The sequence below is a fragment of the Oncorhynchus mykiss genome, chromosome 7, assembly GCF_057628025.1.
Source record: "Oncorhynchus mykiss isolate SJ-2025 chromosome 7, ASM5762802v1, whole genome shotgun sequence".
NCBI classification, from domain to species: domain Eukaryota; kingdom Metazoa; phylum Chordata; class Actinopteri; order Salmoniformes; family Salmonidae; genus Oncorhynchus; species Oncorhynchus mykiss.
The window spans coordinates 12,983,493-13,004,258 of record NC_143028.1 but is presented as its reverse complement, the minus strand read 5'-3'; the positions used below and the strand labels follow the sequence as shown (position 1 = coordinate 13,004,258).

At 39.4% G+C, this 20,766-nt stretch overlaps 2 protein-coding genes across 2 annotated transcripts in view; one reads left to right on the top strand and one right to left on the bottom strand.

The window, feature by feature from the left end:
• The first annotated feature begins 6,709 nt into the window (after nt 1-6,709).
• LOC110527423 (grancalcin) lies at nt 6,710-16,692 on the top strand. The gene is made up of 8 exons (XM_021608685.3): nt 6,710-6,844; nt 11,234-11,416; nt 11,943-12,012; nt 13,818-13,861; nt 14,556-14,703; nt 15,059-15,172; nt 15,501-15,559; nt 15,809-16,692. Exons 1-8 carry the CDS (start codon nt 6,821-6,823, stop codon nt 15,833-15,835), a joined length of 669 nt encoding a protein of 222 aa, XP_021464360.2. The 5' UTR covers nt 6,710-6,820; the 3' UTR covers nt 15,836-16,692.
• Nucleotides 16,689-20,766, bottom strand: part of LOC110527422 (voltage-gated inwardly rectifying potassium channel KCNH7) — a 71,652-nt gene continuing 67,574 nt past the window's right edge. The window contains exon 16 of the mRNA XM_090240319.1: nt 16,689-19,996. Coding sequence (XP_090096445.1) covers nt 19,715-19,996 — 282 coding nt within the window. The 3' untranslated portion in view covers nt 16,689-19,714. The remainder of the gene's footprint in view (nt 19,997-20,766) is intronic.

Sequence of the window (20,766 nt, the reverse complement as noted above, 5' to 3'; positions counted from 1 at the left end):
TATTATTTTCCCCAGCGCCTGTTTTTGTGGAGAAGTTTATGGTTACTTATTGACCAATCTATTGTCGGATTGCATCCATACACAACTTTCATACACAAAACCGTTGAACAGTTGTAGAACAAGAATAGCCTTCAACACGCAAATTATTAATTTACGCAAATGATTAATTGAAGGCTATTCTTGTTCTACAACGCCATCCAGACACTGAATTTACAGTATTTAATTATTTTATAATTCCATTCAATCTGAATTTGGCATACATGTTTTATCTCCCTTTTTGAATTGTATTGTTTGGGCATTTTGTAAGGCATATGTCCTTGTGAGGGCAGGGTAGTCACATATGACTCTTGAGTGAATATCAACAATAAACTGACGTTTCATGTCTCACTGTTAATGGTATAAAAACAATGTAGCCTAATTCACAACTGCGTTGGATGACACTGACGTCACAGTTGGGCGAGATCTAATGCGCTAGCATCCCCTTGCACATTGGGTCAAAGAGTATCACTACTCTAAACTACTCATGGCTACAAATTATATTTACAAACTTCATCAATGAACTTCCTACTTGGGGTTCAGGTCAGGTTCCCCTCTTTAATCAGCGTGGGATCTCAACAGAAGTGTGAAAACAAATACCGGTCTACATTCAGATACAGTATATCTGAGAACCAAATGAGTGTATATTAAGTGTAATTTAGTGACTTTTTTATTGGTTGCTTTCCTATTAACATTTTTATTTAGATTAATTGAATTGTCACAGTAAGCTGTAACTCAACCAAAGGTGGTGGAATGATTCTCAAAGTTTAATTCCAATTTCTGTGGTGATGTAATGCCTTTACTTCAAGGTCAACAACAAAGCCCCCTCTATTTTATTCTCAAGGGTTTTATGACATTGTCATCACATCTGATTTTTTACATGACTCACAGTTATCATCATGATGTCAGAGGCCCCCAGCTTGTGAACTTATGCTTCTGGTTATCGGCAGATTCAACCAGTTTCTCTGCGTAGGACTTACTCCATCTCATGGACTTTGTGTACAAGGCTACAAAAATAGATAGGGGTTACGTTAACTTTTACAACATGTCAACAGACAGACAAACAAGCAATTTTACAAGAAAAAGCTCTTTATTGAGAGACCGAGAGAGAGAGAGAGAGAGAGCGAGAGAGAGAGAGAGAGAAAGGCATACTTATATAGCTGTCTTGATGAGTAAGGATGAAGTAACATGGGTTGAAAAGCTCAATAACTAGTGGAAGGGTCACTGATGAGTCCATAAGTGATGAGCATTTGAAGATAAAGACTAAAAGCCAGTTAAAAGCTTAACAAATATCAGGTTCTTTTTTTTATTGACCTGAGCACTAGTAGCCTTTGCTGCTCTCGTTCTCTCAGACCGGACTTCCTATGTGAACAAATAGATCACTCTATTTTTGCCTGATGCTGTATAATTTGAGAAGCATTACACCGCGGATCTTTCCATTTACAGTATCTACTCTCAGATTCATGGTTAGGGCTAATGAAATTGTTTCCAGGTGTCACTTTGAACACGTTTGAGGTTTTATTGGCGTTCCTGGAATGAGAGAGGGGGAGGAGGGGTTATATAGTGGAGTACAGTGAGCACTATGGCGCAACATCATACCATAAAGCCATGGTTGATACTGGTGCTTTTTCCTCTCTCTGGCTGTTCTGTCCTTGGTTTTTACAACACATAGTCCCTGTTTCCTATAGCTTCCTATTGTCCCTTGAATAGATGGAATACTGTGGCATTTGAAGGTACACTGTGATGACAGGAGGTCGGTGGCACCTTAATTGGGGAGGGCGGGCTCATGGTAATGGACGGAGCAGTATAAGTGGAATGGCATCAAATACATCCAACATACGGTTTCCATGTGTTTGATGCCATTCCATTTGTGCTGTTTCAGCATTTATTATGAGCCATCCTCCCCTCAGCAGCCTTCACTGACTGTGATAGTTTATCAGTAGGCTAGGATTGAAAGAATGAAAAAGTGTAGTAACTACCGACATACAGTTGTAAAATGTCTACTGGTGGTGTCTACTGTCTAATCAATGTCTACTGGTAGTGTCTACTGTCTAATCAATGTCTACTGGTGGTGTCTACTGTCTAATCAATGTCTACTGGTAGTGTCTACTGTCTAATCAATGTCTACTGGTGGTGTCTACTGTCTAATCAATGTCTACTGGTGGTGTCTACTGTCTAATTAATGTCTAATCAATGTCTACTAGTGGTGTCTACTGTCTAATCAATGTCTACTGGTAGTGTCTACTGTCTAATCAATATCTACTGGTGGTGTCTACTGTCTAATCAATATCTATTGGTGGTGTCTACTGTCTAATCAATGTCTACTGGTAGTGTCTACTGTCTAATATATGTCTACTGGTGGTGTCTACTGTCTAATAAATGTATACTGTCTAATCAATGTCTACTGGTAGTGTCTACTGGCTAATCAATGTCTACTGGTGGTGTCTACTGTCTAATCAATGTCTACTGGTAGTGTCTACTGTCTAATCAATGTCTACTGGTGGTGTCTACTGTCTAATCAATGTCTACTGTCTAATCAATGTATACTGGTAGTGTCTACTGTCTAATATATGTCTACTGGTGGTGTCTACTGTCTAATCAATGTCTACTGGTAGTGTCTACTGTCTAATCAATGTCTACTGGTGGTGTCTACTGTCTAATCAATGTCTACTGTCTAATAAATGTATACTGTCTAATCAATGTCTACTGGTAGTGTCTACTGTCTAATCAATGTCTACTGGTGGTGTCTACTGTCTAATCAATGTCTACTGGTGGTGTCTACTGTCTAATCAATGTCTACTGGTAGTGTCTACTGTCTAATCAATGTCTACTGGTAGTGTCTACTGTCTAATCAATGTCTACTGGTAGTGTCTACTGTCTAATCAATGTCTACTGGTGGTGTCTACTGTCTAATCAATGTCTACTGTCTAATAAATGTATACTGTCTAATCAATGTCTACTGGTAGTGTCTACTGTCTAATCAATGTCTACTGGTGGTGTCTACTGTCTAATCAATGTCTACTGGTGGTGTCTACTGTCTAATCAATGTCTACTGGTAGTGTCTACTGTCTAATCAATGTCTACTGGTGGTGTCTACTGTCTAATCAATGTCTACTGTCTAATAAATGTATACTGTCTAATCAATGTCTACTGGTAGTGTCTACTGTCTAATCAATGTCTACTGGTGGTGTCTACTGTCTAATCAATGTCTACTGTCTAATCAATGTCGACTGGTTGTGTCTACTGGTTGTGTCTACTGTCTAATCAATGTCTACTGTCTAACTAATGTCTACTGGTTGTGTCTACTGTCTAATCAATGTCTATTGTCTAATCAATGTCTACTGTCTAATCAATGTCTACTGTCTAATCAGTGTCTACTGGTTGTGTCTACTGGTAGTGTCTACTGTCTAATCAATGTCTACTGTGGTGTCTACTGTCTAATCAATGTCTACTGTCTAATCAATGTCTACTGGTAGTGTCTACTGTCTAATCAATGTCTACTGGTGGTGTCTACTGTCTAATCAATGTCTACTGGTGGTGTCTACTGTTTAATCAATGTCTACTGGTAGTGTCTACTGTCTAATCAATGTCTACTGGTAGTGTCTAATGTCTAATCAATGTCTACTGGTGGTGTCTACTGTCTAATCAATGTCTACTGGTAGTGTCTACTTTCCAATCAATGTCTACTGGTGGTGTCTACTGTCTAATCAATGTCTACTGGTGGTATCTACTGTCTAATCAATGTCTACTGTCCAATCAATGTCTACTGGTAGTGTCTACTGTTTAATCAATGTCTACTGGTAGTGTCTACTGTCTAATCAATGTCTACTGGTGGTATCTACTGTCTAATCAATGTCTACTGTCCAATCAATGTCTACTGGTAGTGTCTACTGTTTAATCAATGTCTACTGGTGGTGTCTACTGTCCAATCAATGTCTACTGGTAGTGTCTACTGTTTAATCAATGTCTACTGGTAGTGTCTACTGTCTAATCAATGTCTACTGGTAGTGTCTAATGTCTAATCAATGTCTACTGGTGGTGTCTACTGTCTAATCAATGTCTACTGGTAGTGTCTACTGTCCAATCAATGTCTACTGGTGGTGTCTACTGTCTAATCAATGTCTACTGGTGGTATCTACTGTCTAATCAATGTCTACTGTCCAATCAATGTCTACTGGTAGTGTCTACTGTCCAATCAATGTCTACTGGTGGTGTCTACTGTCTAATTAATGTCTAATCAATGTCTACTGTCTAATAAATGTCTACTAGTGGTGTCTACTGTCTAAGCAATGTCTACTGGTAGTGTCTACTGTCTAATCAATGTCTACTGGTGGTGTCTACTGTTTAATCAATGTCTACTGTCTAATAAATGTCTCCTGGTGGTGTCTACTGTCTAATCAATGTTACCTGGTGGTGTCTACTCAATGTCTACTGGTGGTTTCTACTGTCTAATCAATGTCTACTGTCTAATTAATGTTACCTGGTGGTGTCTATTCAATGTCTACTCGTAGTGACTACTGTCTAGTGCATTTGGAAAGGATTCAGACCCCTTGACTATTCCACATCTTTTTATGTTACATCCTTATTCTAAAATGGATTCAATTGCCCCCCCCCCCCCCCCATCAATCTACACACAATATCCCATAATGACAAAGCAAAAATGCATTAAATGTTTCACTCCCTGAACTTGCTTCCCGACTCCCAGCGCACACGTTACGGATTACATCCGCGAGTCTACTTGGGTATCATATCAAATGTATTTATAAAGGCTTTTTTTAACATCAGCTGATATCATAAAGTGCTATGCAGCCTAAAACCCCAAACAGCAAGCAATGCAGATGTAGAAGCACAGTGGCTAGTTAAAACTCCCTTGAAAGGCAGGAACTTACAAAGAAACCTAAAGAGGAACCAGGCTCTGAGGGGTGGCCAGTCCTCTTTTGGCTGTGCCGGGTTGAGATTATAACAGTACATGGCCAAGATGTTCAAACGTTCATAGATGACCAGCAAGGTCAAATAATAATCACAGTGGTTGTAGAGGGTGCAACAGGTCAGCACCTCAGGAGTAAATTTCAGTTGGCTTTTCATAGCCGAGCATTCAGTAAGAGACAGCAGGTACGGTAGAAAGAGAGAGTCGAAAACAGCAGGGTAGCACGTCTGATCACACCAGGGTAAGCCTACATGAAACACAGCCCTTATTTTAAGTATTTTAAAAATCCCCTATGTGAAAAATAAATGTTGGAAAAGCGATTGGAACATTTTTTGTTTGACCGCTAGGGTTTATGGGTATTTAGACTCATACTGTGGTACTCTATAGTCTGTGAGTCTGTGTAAGCCTCTATATATTGGCATGTCTGATACCTGTAGAAATGCTTTAAAAATGGACTATGCCGAAATCGCTCTGCCATTTCCTGGTTGCAAAAATTCTAATAGCGTGCCTAATTTCAGTTTATGTGACAAAACACCCAAGTATAGTGTAAATAATCATTGTACCATCTAAACCGCTAAACAAAAAATATTATATTTTCTGCTGTTTCAAGCTGGTTTACAAAAACGAAAGTAAAAGATGCAAAAACAAACGTAAGCACGGGAAGCATAGAACAGCGCACATAGAAGATATCTACCGTTTCTTAGACTTGCTTTCAATGAGCATAACAGAGCTATAACTCACATCTCTATGTGCATTTGGTCAGGTCGCCTAAAAAGTTACATATTGCATGCATATTGCATGTGTTTTATTCTAGTCAAATGTGTTGTTGTACTATTATGTTTTTTGTGATACAATTTTCTCAAAAGTAATCTCTTGTGAGGATTGTCAATTTTGAAAAGTGTGAAGCTTCTGGTTTTGGTAGCCTAATGAAATGGCCTTTAAAGCTGCATCTTGGGTACCCTCTTGTGGTGACTATTGACTATTGTGTGAAGAAGATAGTGGTATTTTTGAGTCTGTGTAGTTCTTATTGGTGAATGTAAATGCTTATTCATTATAGGCCAGTCAGCCCTTGTACATTTTAGATCCGATTATTGTGCAGGAAAAATATAAATATCTGATAGCTTTTCCTATTTTTACTTGCCTTAATCAAGACAACCTCACAATCTTAATTTAATTTATTGGACGTTGAAATAATACAGCATTATTGGCTTCAATAAGAATATGTTTAACTCTATCAAGGTCTATTTCTGAGTGATGCTTGGTTGGAGCCGGTGAACAATAACATTACTATTTGGATGACTTATATTCTATTCTATTTTAATGGCCAGCAGGCCTACCTACTAGTCAACAGAGTACCAAGAATGCTGCTGGAGCTAATTGAATGCTATGAGCTTCCTCATTGGCTATCTTCACTATCAGTCAATTAGCCAATTCGCACTTCCGCCTTCTCGCAACACTTTATCGGATATTATGGTTTCCACTAGATAGCACAGTCACAATGTAAAAGTTGGCTATATCGTAAAAAAAAAAATATATATATATATATATATATATACAAATTCGATTTTTGGTCTTAATTTAGGGTTAGGGTTATGCATAAGGTTAGCAGTGTGTTTAAGATTGTGGTTAAGATTAAGTTATAAAAGGTATAAAATCACATTTTAAGAAGATAAAATGTAGAAATGGGCGGGTTTTTAGATATTGTGGCTGTAGTAACTAGTGACGACCGGAAATTATGTACACGTTACGTTGTTGCAGTGCATTTCAAGTAACGAGTTCGGTTTTGGTTTACATTTACTGACATCGAAACATTTCAGTGCATCGAATCGTTTTGTGGCAATTCTTTATAGTGTACAAATGGCTTATCCAGGATATGGCGGGGTGAGTAAACGCTTCATTTGTTATTTTACCTGGTGTTACAGTAGTCTACATACCTCAGGAGTTTGGCCTATTCCATTTCCGATATGGGGAGTGCTCAGATAAGACCCCTAAAATGTATCTTTGTTATGATGAAACATTGGATGGAACACGGTCAGTTGTAAGTGCAATCGTTTCTAAGTATCGACGTTAAAAGGTTTTGCATCTTTCTAGGCACAGTCATTTTGGCAAGTAGCTGTTGGGCTACATCTTGATTGTGACAGAAAAGTTGATATTGCCCTCAGTTTTAGTTACTTAGTTTAGTCACTAGTTCCAGTTTTCATAAATAGTTTTTGACCCCCTCGATGAACTCTGAGGGGACTGTGGATCTGTCTCCCTGTACATTAGTCACACACGATATCTCTGACAGCTTTGGGTCGATTTTGATGAAACTTGGCTGAATTAATCGTCTTGTCATTGTGATCCGGAATTTACAAAATTACACTGATTGGCCCAATGTGGGATTATGTAATTAACTGAAATGTGTTAGTTACTCACGATTTCTCAATTTTCCCAAGGGTGGCACTGCATCATTCTTGGGGGAGGACATGTTTACTTTTGCTTTGTTTATTTTTGAGTAATGTTAACAATTGACAAAATACCAGCTGGCAAAATTCAGTCTTTAGAAGCACTTAATGCTGTATTTTCAAATCACCCCATGTAAATGCACTAAGTAGGTGGCTATTTAGGCTAACTAGTTACAGTAGCCTATCTGTAGTCTTGGCTACATACACTGTTTCAACCCCTCTAGCATGGCCCACAGCTCAACCTTTCAACCGCTGTCATGGTCACTGCATTGACCTAGGATATATGTCCACACCTACAGTAGCCCCCGAGAACCCAAGTGGGGCTGGGCTTATACCCAGATCTTGAGTCTGGGACTCAATTGAACATATGGACTTCAGCTGGATCAATGAACTGCAATCCCAATGATCTGTTTTTAACATTTAGAAACATTATAATCCTTGCTTGCAATACCGTTTTGGAAACCTTTGGAACTTTCACATCGTGAGAAAGAATCTTTCAAATCCATAAGATACACTTACTGTATGCAGTTTTGCAAAGTTTTACCAGACAGAATTTTCAAAAACACAACCCTCAGCTGAGGTACAAAACTTCCTCCCTAGTTATGCTCCATTGCAGATTTTTGAAGTGGAAATTGGCGGTGAGGAAGTGTCGTCTCGGTTGTAGTCGGTGTTCTTGAAAATACAGCTGGGTGAAATGTTCCTAAACTGCGTACCGTAAGTGTATATTTTGTATATGACATTTTTTCTCACTTATATGAAAGTTAAGTTCCAAATGTTTACAAAACTGTCACGTGCGAGGCGTATTTGCATTTAGACAGAACATTTGGGCAGCGTTGGAGCGCCGGGCGTTTTCCGCACAAGTTGAAAGGGGATTTCCAGTGGTGGAATGGAGTTGGAGTCATGGTCTCGTCCACAACCTGCTAATATTGTCAGTGCAAATGTCCCCTCACTACATTTAGAAATAGGTCCACAACCTGCTAATATTGACAGTGAAAATATTTTGAAATGGGGAAACTGGAAAGAATGCACATCACTCAATTATAAACAATCACCTGACTACAGTGCCTTGCGAAAGTATTCGGCCCCCTTGAACTTTGCGACCTTTTGCCACATTTCAGGCTTCAAACATAAAGATATAAAACTATTTTTTTGTGAAGAATAAACAACAAGTGGGACACAATCATGAAGTGGAACGACATTTATTGGATATTTCAAACTTTTTTAACAAATCAAAAACTGAAAAATTGGGCGTGCAAAATTATTCAGCCCCTTTACTTTCAGTGCAGCAAACTCTCTCCAGAAGTTCAGTGAGGATCTCTGAATGATCCAATGTTGACCTAAATGACTAATGATGATAAATACAATCCACCTGTGTGTAATCTAGTCTCCGTATAAATGCACCTGCACTGTGATAGTCTCAGAGGTCCGTTAAAAGCGCAGAGAGCATCATGAAGAACAAGGAACACACCAGGCAGGTCCGAGATACTGTTGTGAAGAAGTTTAAAGCCGGATTTGGATACAAAAAGATTTCCCAAGCTTTAAACATCCCAAGGAGCACTGTGCAAGCGATAATATTGAAATGGAAGGAGTATCAGACCACTGCAAATCTACCAAGACCTGGCCGTCCCTCTAAACTTTCAGCTCATACAAGGAGAAGACTGATCAGAGATGCAGCCAAGAGGCCCATGATCACTCTGGATGAACTGCAGAGATCTACAGCTGAGGTGGGAGACTCTGTCCATAGGACAACAATCAGTCGTATATTGCACAAATCTGGCCTTTATGGAAGAGTGGCAAGATGAAAGCCATTTCTTAAAGATATCCATAAAAAGTGTAGTTTAAAGTTTGCCACAAGCCACCTGGGAGACACACCAAACATGTGGAAGAAGGTGCTCTGGTCAGATGAAACCAAAATTGAACTTTTTGGCAACAATGCAAAACGTTATGTTTGGCGTAAAAGCAACACAGCTGAACACACCATCCCCACTGTCAAACATGGTGGTGGCAGCATCATGGTTTGGGCCTGCTTTTCTTCAGCAGGGACAGGGAAGATGGATGGGAAGATGGATGGAGCCAAATACAGGACCATTCTGGAAGAAACCCTGATGGAGTCTGCAAAAGACCTGAGACTGGGACGGAGATTTGTCTTCCAACAAGACAATGATCCAAAACATAAAGCAAAATCTACATTGGAATGGTTCAAAAATAAACATATCCAGGTGTTAGAATGGCCAAGTCAAAGTCCAGACCTCAATCCAATCGAGAATCTGTGGAAAGAACTGAAAACTGCTGTTCACAAATGCTCTCCATCCAACCTCACTGAGCTCGAGCTGTTTTGCAAGGAGGAATGGGAAAGAATTTCAGTCTCTCGATGTGCAAAACTGATAGAAACATACCCCAAGCGACTTACAGCTGTAATCGCAGCAAAAGGTGGCGCTACAAAGTATTAACTTAAGGGGGCTGAATAATTTTGCACGCCCAATTTTTCAGTTTTTGATTTGTTAAAGTTTGAAATATCCAATAAATGTCGTTCCACTTCATGATTGTGTCCCACTTGTTGTTGATTCTTCACAAAAAAAATACAGTTTTATATCTTTATGTTTGAAGCCTGAAATGTGGCAAAAGGTCGCAAAGTTCAAGGGGGCCGAATACTTTCGCAAGGCACTGTATATCGTTTAAGAATGACTACTGAGGAAGACGTCCTGTCCAAACGTCAGTAATAGTATACCTGTTTGCTTCCCACCAAGGCATCAGGCCTTAGTGTAAGAACGTCTACAGTGCCTTCAGAAGGTATTCATGCCCCTTGATTTATTCCACATTTTGGTGTTACGGCCTGAATTCAAAATTGATTAAATTATAATTTTTTTCACCAATCTACACTCAATACACCATAACGACAAAGTAAAAACATTTACATAAGTATCCGCACCCGAGTCAGTACTTTGTAGAATCACCTTTGGTGGCGATAACAGCTGTGAGTCTTTTTGGGTAAGCCTCTAAGAGCTTTGCACACCAGGATTGTAAAATATTTGCCCATTTATTCTTTACAAAAAAATATTCAAGCTCTGTCAAGTTGTTCATTGCTAGACAGCCATTTTCTTGCCTTGCCATAGATTTTCAAGCTGATTTTAGGTCAATACAGTAACTAGGCCACTCAGGAACATTAAATGTCATCTTGGTAAGTAACTTCAGTGTAGATTTGGCCTTGCATTAGGTTATTGTCCTGCTGCATGGTGAATTCGCCTCACCTCCCGGTGTTGGAAAGCAGATATTTTTACACATCTACTGATTCGTGCCATTCTTTGTGAAGCATTTAAAAACGTCCCTGGTCTTTGTTGTTGAATATGTGCTTGAAATTCATTACTCGATTGAGGGACCTTACCGATACTTTTGGGGGTACAGATATGGGGTAGTTATTCAGAAATCAAGATGACCACTATTATTGAACACGGAATGAGTCAATGCAACTTATATATATATTTTTTTAGCACATTTTTACTTCTGAACTTACTTAGGCTTGCCATAACAAAGGTGTTGAATACCTATTGACTCAAGACATTTCAGCTTTACATTTTTTATTCATTTCAAACATTTTCTACAAACAAAATTCCACTTTGTCATTAAGGGGTATTGTGTGTTGGATCAGTGACACGAAATCTCAATTGAATCGATTCAGACTAACACAAAAAATGTGGAAAAGTATATGGTGAAGGCACCGTATATAGCTGCTTGTTTGTTGAGTGCTACAATCTATTGAATTAGTCATTTTTGGGAAGTTTTCCTTAAGCCCTGTTACTTGATGACTGTACTCTCCTTTTCCTGTCAGTATGGAGGACCAATGCAAGGCATGCAACTCCAGGGTATGCCCATGCAGGGTGGACCCATGGGAGGCCCACCCCAGGCAGGCTACCCCCAGAATGGTGGAGGCTACCCTGGTACCTTTGCTGCTCCTCCTCAGCAGCCTGTTAATGACCCCATGTGGGGATACTTTACTACCATAGCAGGACAGGTGAGTGATCAATGCTTTTTATTTAAATTCATGATCATGGGTACAGTAAATATTCCTCTTTGGATAGAATGCAACATTTACTTGCGTCCCGAGTGGGGCAGTGGTCTAAGGCACTGCATCGCATTGCTTGGCGCTGTAGCAACTCCTTTTGGCAGGCCGGGCACCTGCAGGCTGACTTCCTCCGACACATTGGTGCAGCTGGCTTCCGGGTTAAGCGGGCGAGTGTTAAGAAGCACTGCTTGGCGGGTCATGTTTCGGAGGACTCATGACTCGACCTTCGCCTCTCCCGAGTCCATTGGGGAGTTGCAGCGACGAGACGAGTTCGCAATTTGATATCATGAGAAAAAGGGGGTAAAATACAACGACAACAAAAAGAATGCAACATTACTGGTACATGCATGGTGATGTCATGGTTACACCACAAAGTGATCTCAAGACATTCAAGTCTTTTTTTTTTTACATTCATTGCATAGTAATGATAAGTTGTTGCTGGAGAGTAATCTTACAGGGATATTCCTCTGTGCAGGATGGTGAGATTGATGCAGAGGAGCTTCAGAGGTGTCTTACACAGACTGGTATCAGTGGCACCTATACTCGTAAGTTCACACCCAGTCCCATGATCAAGGTTCACTTTGTGGTTCATGAATGATTAGATTATGTTGTGTGTATTTTATGATTTTAGTATCCCGCGTTAATACAGTGCCTTGCGAAAGTATTCGGCCCCCTTGAACTTTGCGACCTTTTGCCACATTTCAGGCTTCAAACATAAAGATTTAAAACTGTATTTTTTTGTGAAGAATCAACAAGTGGGACACAATCATGAAGTGGACGACATTTATTGGATATTTCAAACTTTTTTAACAAATCAAAAACTGAAAAATTGGGCGTGCAAAATTATTCAGCCCCCTTAAGTTAATACTTTGTAGCGCCACCTTTTGCTGCGATTACAGCTGTAAGTCGCTTGGGGTATGTCTATCAGTTTTGCACATCGAGAGACTGAAATTTTTTCCCATTCCTCCTTGCAAAACAGCTCGAGCTCAGTGAGGTTGGATGGAGAGCATTTGTGAACAGCAGTTTTCAGTTCTTTCCACAGATTCTCGATTGGATTCAGGTCTGGACTTTGACTTGGCCATTCTAACACCTGGATATGTTTATTTTTGAACCATTCCATTGTAGATTTTGCTTTATGTTTTGGATCATTGTCTTGTTGGAAGACAAATCTCCGTCCCAGTCTCAGGTCTTTTGCAGACTCCATCAGGTTTTCTTCCAGAATGGTCCTGTATTTGTCTCCATCCATCTTCCCATCAATTTTAACCATCTTCCCTGTCCCTGCTGAAGAAAAGCAGGCCCAAACCATGATGCTGCCACCACCATGTTTGACAGTGGGGATGGTGTGTTCAGCTGTGTTGCTTTTACGCCAAACATAACGTTTTGCATTGTTGCCAAAAAGTTCAATTTTGGTTTAATCTGACCAGAGCACCTTCTTCCACATGTTTTGTGTGTCTCCCAGGTGGCTTGTGGCAAACTTTAAACAACACTTTTTATGGATATCTTTAAGAAATGGCTTTCCTCTTGCCACTCTTCCATAAAGGCCAGATTTGTGCAATATACGACTGATTGTTGTCCTATGGACAGAGTCTCCCACCTCAGCTGTAGATCTCTGCAGTTCATCCAGAGTGATCATGGGCCTCTTGGCTGCATCTCTGATCAGTCTTCTCCTTGTATGAGCTGAAAGTTTAGAGGGACGGCCAGGTCTTGGTAGATTTGCAGTGGTCTGATACTCCTTCCATTTCAATATTATCGCTTGCACAGTGCTCCTTGGGATGTTTAAAGCTTGGGAAATCTTTTTGTATCCAAATCCGGCTTTAAACTTCTTCACAACAGTATCTCGGACCTGCCTGGTGTGTTCCTTGTTCTTCATGATGCTCTCTGCGCTTTTGACGGACCTCTGAGACTATCACAGTGCAGGTGCATTTATACGGAGACTTGATTACATACAGGTGGATTGTATTTATCATCATTAGTCATTTAGGTCAACATTGGATCATTCAGAGATCCTCACTGAACTTCTGGAGAGAGTTTGCTGCACTGAAAGTAAAGGGGCTGAATAATTTTGCACACCCAATTTTTGATTTGTTAAAAAAGTTTGAAATATCCAATAAATGTCGTTCCACTTCATGATTGTGTCCCACTTGTTGTTGATTCTTCACAAAAAAATACAGTTTTATATCTTTATGTTTGAAGCCTGAAATGTGGCAAAAGGTCGCAAAGTTCAAGGGGGCCGAATACTTTCGCAAGGCACTGTATAGTCTTTACAAAGATTTGTCACTGGTTTTCTGTTTGGTATTGTCATTGTATGTCTGTTTTTCATTGTGTGATCATGGTTTCTCTTTTCCAACAGCCTTCAGTTTGGAGACATGTAGAATCATGATCGCAATGCTGGATGTATCCTTTCTATATCAATGAATCTCTTGGACTGGGCCTCTGTCCAGTGTCATTGAAGTTTGTTTGGTATTGCACTTTGCTTCTTTGACTTGCTGGTGAAAAATGAATAACAGTCATAAATGTTAATGAAGTAATAAACCTAATGTGTCAGTGCCGAGTTCATCCTTCTCTTTTAACAGGTGAGAAAGCTTTGAGCAGTAGGTGACTTGGGATGATTCATTTTAATTCCCCTAAATTACTTCCTGGCTGCAGTATATTTCACACTTATGCAAGGCCTAGTCTACTGGGTCCCATTCAGTATGCATTTGCCAATGAATTTGCAAGATAGAACTAGCCTCATGCTCTAGTTGCGTCATGCCTGTAGCTCCATTTTCAGAGCAAGTCCTGTTTCTCTCTGAACATGTTCATGCTTCTTATGTAGAGTAATAGACTTTACGACAAGGATGTACAACAGTCAGCATTTGCAGTTTGAGATGTTCTATATAATGTTTTTTCAGATTAAGCACATGATGTGATGTGTAAGTGGGCTGTATTGAGACAGAGGGTTTCTTATGGAATTGATTTAGTCGCAGAAAGGTCAAGTTCTCCCACATTTAACACAACTCATCATATCCTTTGTGAGACCAGTTCACATGGCCATTTTTAGTTTCTTACCTAACGAACAAAGTTAACCCTTTAACTAACCTCCCACCAGAGAGACATGACTGGAAAGCTGGGCTTCATTGAGTTCAAGGAGCTGTTTGCTGCCCTGAGTAGCTGGAAGCAGAACTTCATGATGTTCGACCAGGACCGGAGTGGCACGGTGGAACCCCATGAGATGACCCAGTCCATCTCCGCTATGGGTGAGTCAGTGCTCTGCCAGGCTAATGATATGGGGCAGTCCATTCTGACATCCAAAGAGGGGCAGCGTTCCAGGGCCTGGTTCAGATGCAGCATCTGAAAGGGGTTGGGAGGTTTGACTTCTTTAAATGATTTAAACCATTGATAGACTCCTACAATAATTATAATTTTGGTGTAGCTGGAGATGATTGCAAGGTATTGGTCCGTGAGTCCCTTCTTGATGCAAAGTAGATGGACAATAGGCAAAGGCTGGTGTTTATGATCATTGTCAACTAAATGCAGTGGTCACTATGGATGAATCCTAATACTATGTTGGCTTATGACTAATTGAATGCATGCTGTGATCTCATTCTACAGGCTACAGGATCAGCCCGCAAGCTCTGAACGCTGTCATCAAACGCTACAGCAAGGCTGGCCGGATCTACTTTGACGACTATGTGGCATGTGCTGTGAAGCTTCGCGCCCTCACAGGTAAGATGCTGACTTGGAGGCTGCCAATTAAGATGTTTAACTTCAGTTTTTTTTATTTTTATTGATCAGCATTTCACATTTCCTCACAATCCAGAGCTATGGATTTCGTTATAAAATCAAATCAATTCTGTCATTCATTAAACTTTTACTCATTCCAATCCATTATCTTTTGAGGTGTAATTTGTCTTGTTTGGTCCTGGTCTCTTTTGTGTATGTACATTCATAGGCTCATTAACACAGTGAGTGTCTCGCTAGGTTATTGTTGTCCAATGAATGGCATTCAAATTTCACCACAGTACACCTACATCTTTACTATGTGTGTCTACAGAGAGCTTCAGGAGGAGAGACCAGATGCAGCAGGGGGCTGTCAACTTCCAATACGATGACGTAAGTGTGCAATTCAGGGCCGTGTTCAGTAGGCACAATACGGAAGAAAACACTTTGAAACGGGGAGGTACTATCTGAACACGTGTTTTTGGTTTCATTTTGAAACTTTAGTATGCCCTGATGAACACATCCCAGTTTTCCTCTCTCTTTCCCCAGCCTGTACTGTGATTCCCAATAGCCTGTCCTGACTTGCGAGTTATAGTAATTACATCAAAATGAGCTAATTTTCTCTTGATTTTCCTCCTGTAGTTTATCCTGTGTACCATGTCCATCTGAGTGGTGTGGTCCGGCCCATCCCGTGCTGGAGTCAGAGCGGGGTGCTTCGACCGGCAGTCTGGGGCTCGCTGACCACTTCCCCTAAATAATGGAAAGGCACCAATCAATATTAGCCTATTGTTCTTAGGTTGAGTCCCATAACCAACTTAAAATGGGGAAGGAGTTTACAACAGAAACTGCTTGTTTGCTTGCCATAATGTCTGCCTGCCTTGTACGCTATGCAAGAATGTGCAGATTTGCCAGATATCATATGGCGTGTTTCTAAATGTATCTGCTTGTTGTAAATTCTGTTGCTAAAGGACAGTGGTAGATTTGAATAAAGAAAGGGATGGCAAAGCTGTTACTGATCTTTATGATGATGACTTTTGTGCCTCAGATCATACGGTTTCCATATTCTTCCCCATCACTGTATACGTTCTGTTTTTATAACCACTATATTGTTTTATAACCACTATATAGGTGTGAACTAGTTTTACATTAAACACATTTTAAAGTATAGGTATATATAATATTTTTTATTACAAATATACAGTTATGCTAGCTTTGCCTTTTGTTTAAGGTAACTATATGCATCTCTTGATTTAAATAAAATGTGGCCTAACATGATAAACAAATGAATCAAACATGGAATTCACAAATATATATGAATAACACGCACTGTGGTAAACATGCACTGTTATTCCTTTGCGAAGAAAAGCATGCATTAACTACCAATGACAATGTCTCTAATTTTGTGATACCATTTGCGTAACTCAGGATGAAATATTTATCAGACATGTTAAGTGCTTCATGACTGTTGGGCCATTCATCAGTGATATTGGTGTCATTCACAACACAATAAACTCAGTTTGTAGTCAGTATGTGTTCTGTTTATTCATTTATACAATTGCACAAATGGTTTTCATCAATATATGTACACAATATATTAAATATCTTTAAGTACAGTATATTCCAGGACAACATTCATATTAGCTGTTAAGTGTTGCATTGTATAAAATACAGTGGCAAACATTTTAAAAAATGCATAAAAACAATTGTGAACAGCACTAGATTTAAAAAGTGACATTTAGCTCTAAAGTACACATTTTATAAATGTTTTCCTGTGCAAGTATGCACTCTGAAAAGTTCAGTGGGGCACTCTTCATTGGACACGTCATGTTTCAGCTACTTTGTATCGCGTCTGAGCTCTGGAACGCTTCTACTAGAAACCCCTTACCGTGTTTCGCCAGGGTTACGTGAGTTTCAGCCCATCTGTGGTGGGTTTTAAAACCGATTAAGCAGTTGTGGCCACTCAACTGGCATTACAATGACATGCAGCAAAGGACCTGTGCCCTCGGAAAAGGCTTATAGCTGTGTATGGGCGCAACTCATAGGATAGGGCCGGTAAGATCTGACATTAAAAGTAGACTCAGCAATATATCATATTGCTGAGTCTGCCTTTAATTCAAACCTATCTAAGTACTGCTACAAAACATGCATAGCTATAGTATTCCCAATGAATATGACTTCCCTAGATTCCATTTGCTCTGACTACAAAGTTATTAGTATATATGTTAATTGCTACATATGGGAGCATGATATGTGTTCTTCATATTGTATCTGTCACTTCTTGGGCTGATACACAATTGAACCAAAACACTTAAAAAATTATGGAATATTAAGTGTCCTCTTATAGAAACATTGAGTATTTATTACCATTGTTTATCATTTTATAACTCCAGCTCTCCCCTTCATGATAAATCACAAACCTGTTGTTTTGAAATATGTTAAAACAAATTGCCAGCAGATGTTGATCCATGCAATACCACACATCTGACTAAGTTTGTGTTTGTGTAAAATAAGTCATAACTAAAATGGCTTACTTTGCAACATGCAGAATCCGTCCATATTCAATACATTTACATTGCTGAATTGAATGCATATTATTCAGCTGAATAAATGTGTTTAGGACATTTGTGAAGGCTAATATAGGTTAGTAAAGCTAAGGCTAACGAGGGCTAAGCTGCTAGCTCAGCCTGAATCTCTACGTTGTCGGTTTCTGACACCGTCTCAGCATTGATTTTGTCACTTGTCTAGAAACAGCAATAAAATCAGTTTTCTTGGAATATAAATGGAAGCCCCTAAACATGCATGGAAAGAAGAATTTAAGCTTGTAAAGATTGTGGGGTACAGTACTTATGAAAGGTATTAATTAAAGGTAGACTCAGCGGGTTGACTTCCTGCTTATAGACAACAATCAAATCTGTCAAACTGCTATTGGCTCTTCCTTTGCATGATTGGCAACGGACAATAGTGACTGATTACAATGTGGTAGTTGATTTCTGGAACTTGGATGTTTTCATGATGAAGTCATACTGCTATGCCTACTGTACCTTTACATAATTGGTTACATGTAACTACTCAATAACTCGTTAGGAAAATGAAATAGAATTTGGCCTGATTCCTCTTATTACAATTCAAAAAAGATATCTGAGCAATTCACCTTTAGAGAGTTGCTATTCATTGTAGTTTTCTACATCTGAACATGTAATGTTGCGTTACAACTCCTTTTATACAATGATATGCATTTCGTTAAGTGCTGGCCCTTTCAAGAGAGAAATGATCCTGCACATCGATTACATATCGGGAAAAGAATCGTTAGTCCACCCTGTTCATGCCTCTGTGTGTCATTACAGTAATACATCGTGTTTAATACAATACCAAAAAAACTATGCATACACTTCCCATCAAATTATTTTTTGACAATATTTTCAATGGTAAAACATATTCAGTGATTCAGGGAGGAAAGTAGCTATATCAAGTGGATGAGTATCCCATTTTGTAAATTTAAATATACAGTAGAGACCATTTGCATTTTTTTTTACAAGAATACAGAACTTGAAATACAGTCCTTTAGTTTCTGTTTTAGTTCATGCCATACACACTTTAAAGATCATTTTGACTTTTGGGCTTCTACCTGTGTTCATTTCTAGATTTAATCAAATATGTATATTATTCATGTGTGTAAATGAATGTTTTAATGCTATCGTTATTGCTTTCATGGCCCCATGAAAGAGACTTGTGGTGCAAAGTGATCACAAATCAACTCTCCCAGGAATACTTTAGCAGTGTAAGGGATACTTTGTAGAAGAGCTTTCCCAACCATTTCAATCATATTCATTTGCATATCTGTGTATTTATAATCCAATAGAAGATGCATTTTACATAGTGGTTCTTTGTCTCTTATGATCAGAGGACTTTTTGAAAGACATGTGGACGGTAGGTACTTAGGCACAGTATATGATGAAATATTATTATATATCATGTCGGACGTGGAGATTGTTAATTAGCCAAATGCATTACATGGTGTCTGTTTGATAAGGTCATTAACGCGATGAGTTTAAAACCGCACACTTATTTTCAGATCGAAAATGCCTTTGAAACAGAGTTTCAAGTGGCTTTGTCCCCATCGATTGGGAATAATTATATAACGGAGACTCATCACTCTGAAAGCATGCCGACCTCACACCATGACTGTGCAGTGCATGAGATGGTGTTGTGTTTTGAACATGCAACAGAAAACACTTCCAAAACATGCATTTTTCTCTCTTGGAAGAACAAGCATGTTAGGTGCCTTTGTGTTGCTGGCAGTGTTACATCTGAAATATGTACATGGTAGATAATTACAGATGTTAGTAATATACAGTATAAATACCGCTGTATAAATGTACTATATAACACATCTAAATCAGAGACCGGCAGAAAATATTGGAAAAGGAGTGGAAGAAAGTCGACAGTATTCCTTGCATATACAGTCTCCTTCTAAGACCCTGAGTCAAACTTTGAGAGAAGCCCTAGTTTTCCATAGAGAGAAAGAGGGGCGCAGGTAGGCGAAATGGCCTACTTTCCCAGAAGCCCAGGGTCGGATACCGGCCTGTGGAGTCCTGACGTTTCTGAATTTTCAGGTGCTGCGTCGGGGAGCGAGGCTTGTCTGGCGGAGGGGAAGAGGGCACTAGGTTGTTGTTGTTTCTCCGGAGAGTCAATTTTGTTTTGTATGTGTCTGGGCTCTGTGTCCTTCTCTAGCAGTCCCGCCCTGAGGTCCTCTTCTGGGGGCATTTCCGTGGGACCCTGGCCTGACATAGATTCTTTGGATTTGTTCAGAGGCTTCTCCATGTCAGGATTCTGTGAAGCAGTAAGCACAACCTGGTCTCAGAGCAAAATGTATTATATTCAAAACAATCTGTGCCACTCCATTTAGTATGGTATGTTACTTTACGTTAGGTTACATTACATTGGCCGACCAATGTAATAACGTCCGTACAATAAAATAATTGCATGACGTATAGTATCCTGCGTCTTGATTGCATTTTACCCGTTTAGTATGATATATTATGCTTGACTGCTTTAGTATGATATGCCACGTTAGTTTAGGGGTTAAGGTTTGGGTTAGGAGTTAGATTATAGGGTTAGGGAAAGGGTTAGTGAACATGCTAATTAGTGGAAAATTCGCTAAAAAGTAGCAAGTAGTTGCTAATTATTTAAAATGCAAAAGTTGTCTGTGATGAGGTTTGAATACGCAATATTTAGGTTGCTAGACGTTCCTTTCGTTTTTGTCTTAAGTAATTTACTGTCCGTACCAAACGTAACATATCATGCTAATTTGAGTGTCCCGGATTTACGTTTACTATGTTATGTATAGTCAATGTAATGTACCCTAACATAAAGTAACATATCAAACTAAATGGATGGCATGGATTTTGGTCAAATATAATACGTTTTGCTCTGAGACCAGGCTGGTCAGAAAATAATGTAACCATCCGTCAGTATACAGAACAGACAGTGATAATGCACCTATAGACCATTATATTGACTGGGGAGTGTAATGTGCCTAGCCAGTATATACAGAGCCATTATGCATAACACAGTATACAGCTCTGAGGGCTAGTGTAGAC

Bases quoted from the DNA above. Each gene is read 5' to 3' on its own strand.
- LOC110527423 (XM_021608685.3), top strand. From the start codon at position 6,821: ATGGCTTATCCAGGATATGGCGGG. The intron at 6,845-11,233 runs GTGAGTAAACGC...TTTTCCTGTCAG, and splicing joins CTTATCCAGGATATGGCGGG to TATGGAGGACCAATGCAAGG. The intron at 11,417-11,942 runs GTGAGTGATCAA...TCCTCTGTGCAG, and splicing joins TTACTACCATAGCAGGACAG to GATGGTGAGATTGATGCAGA.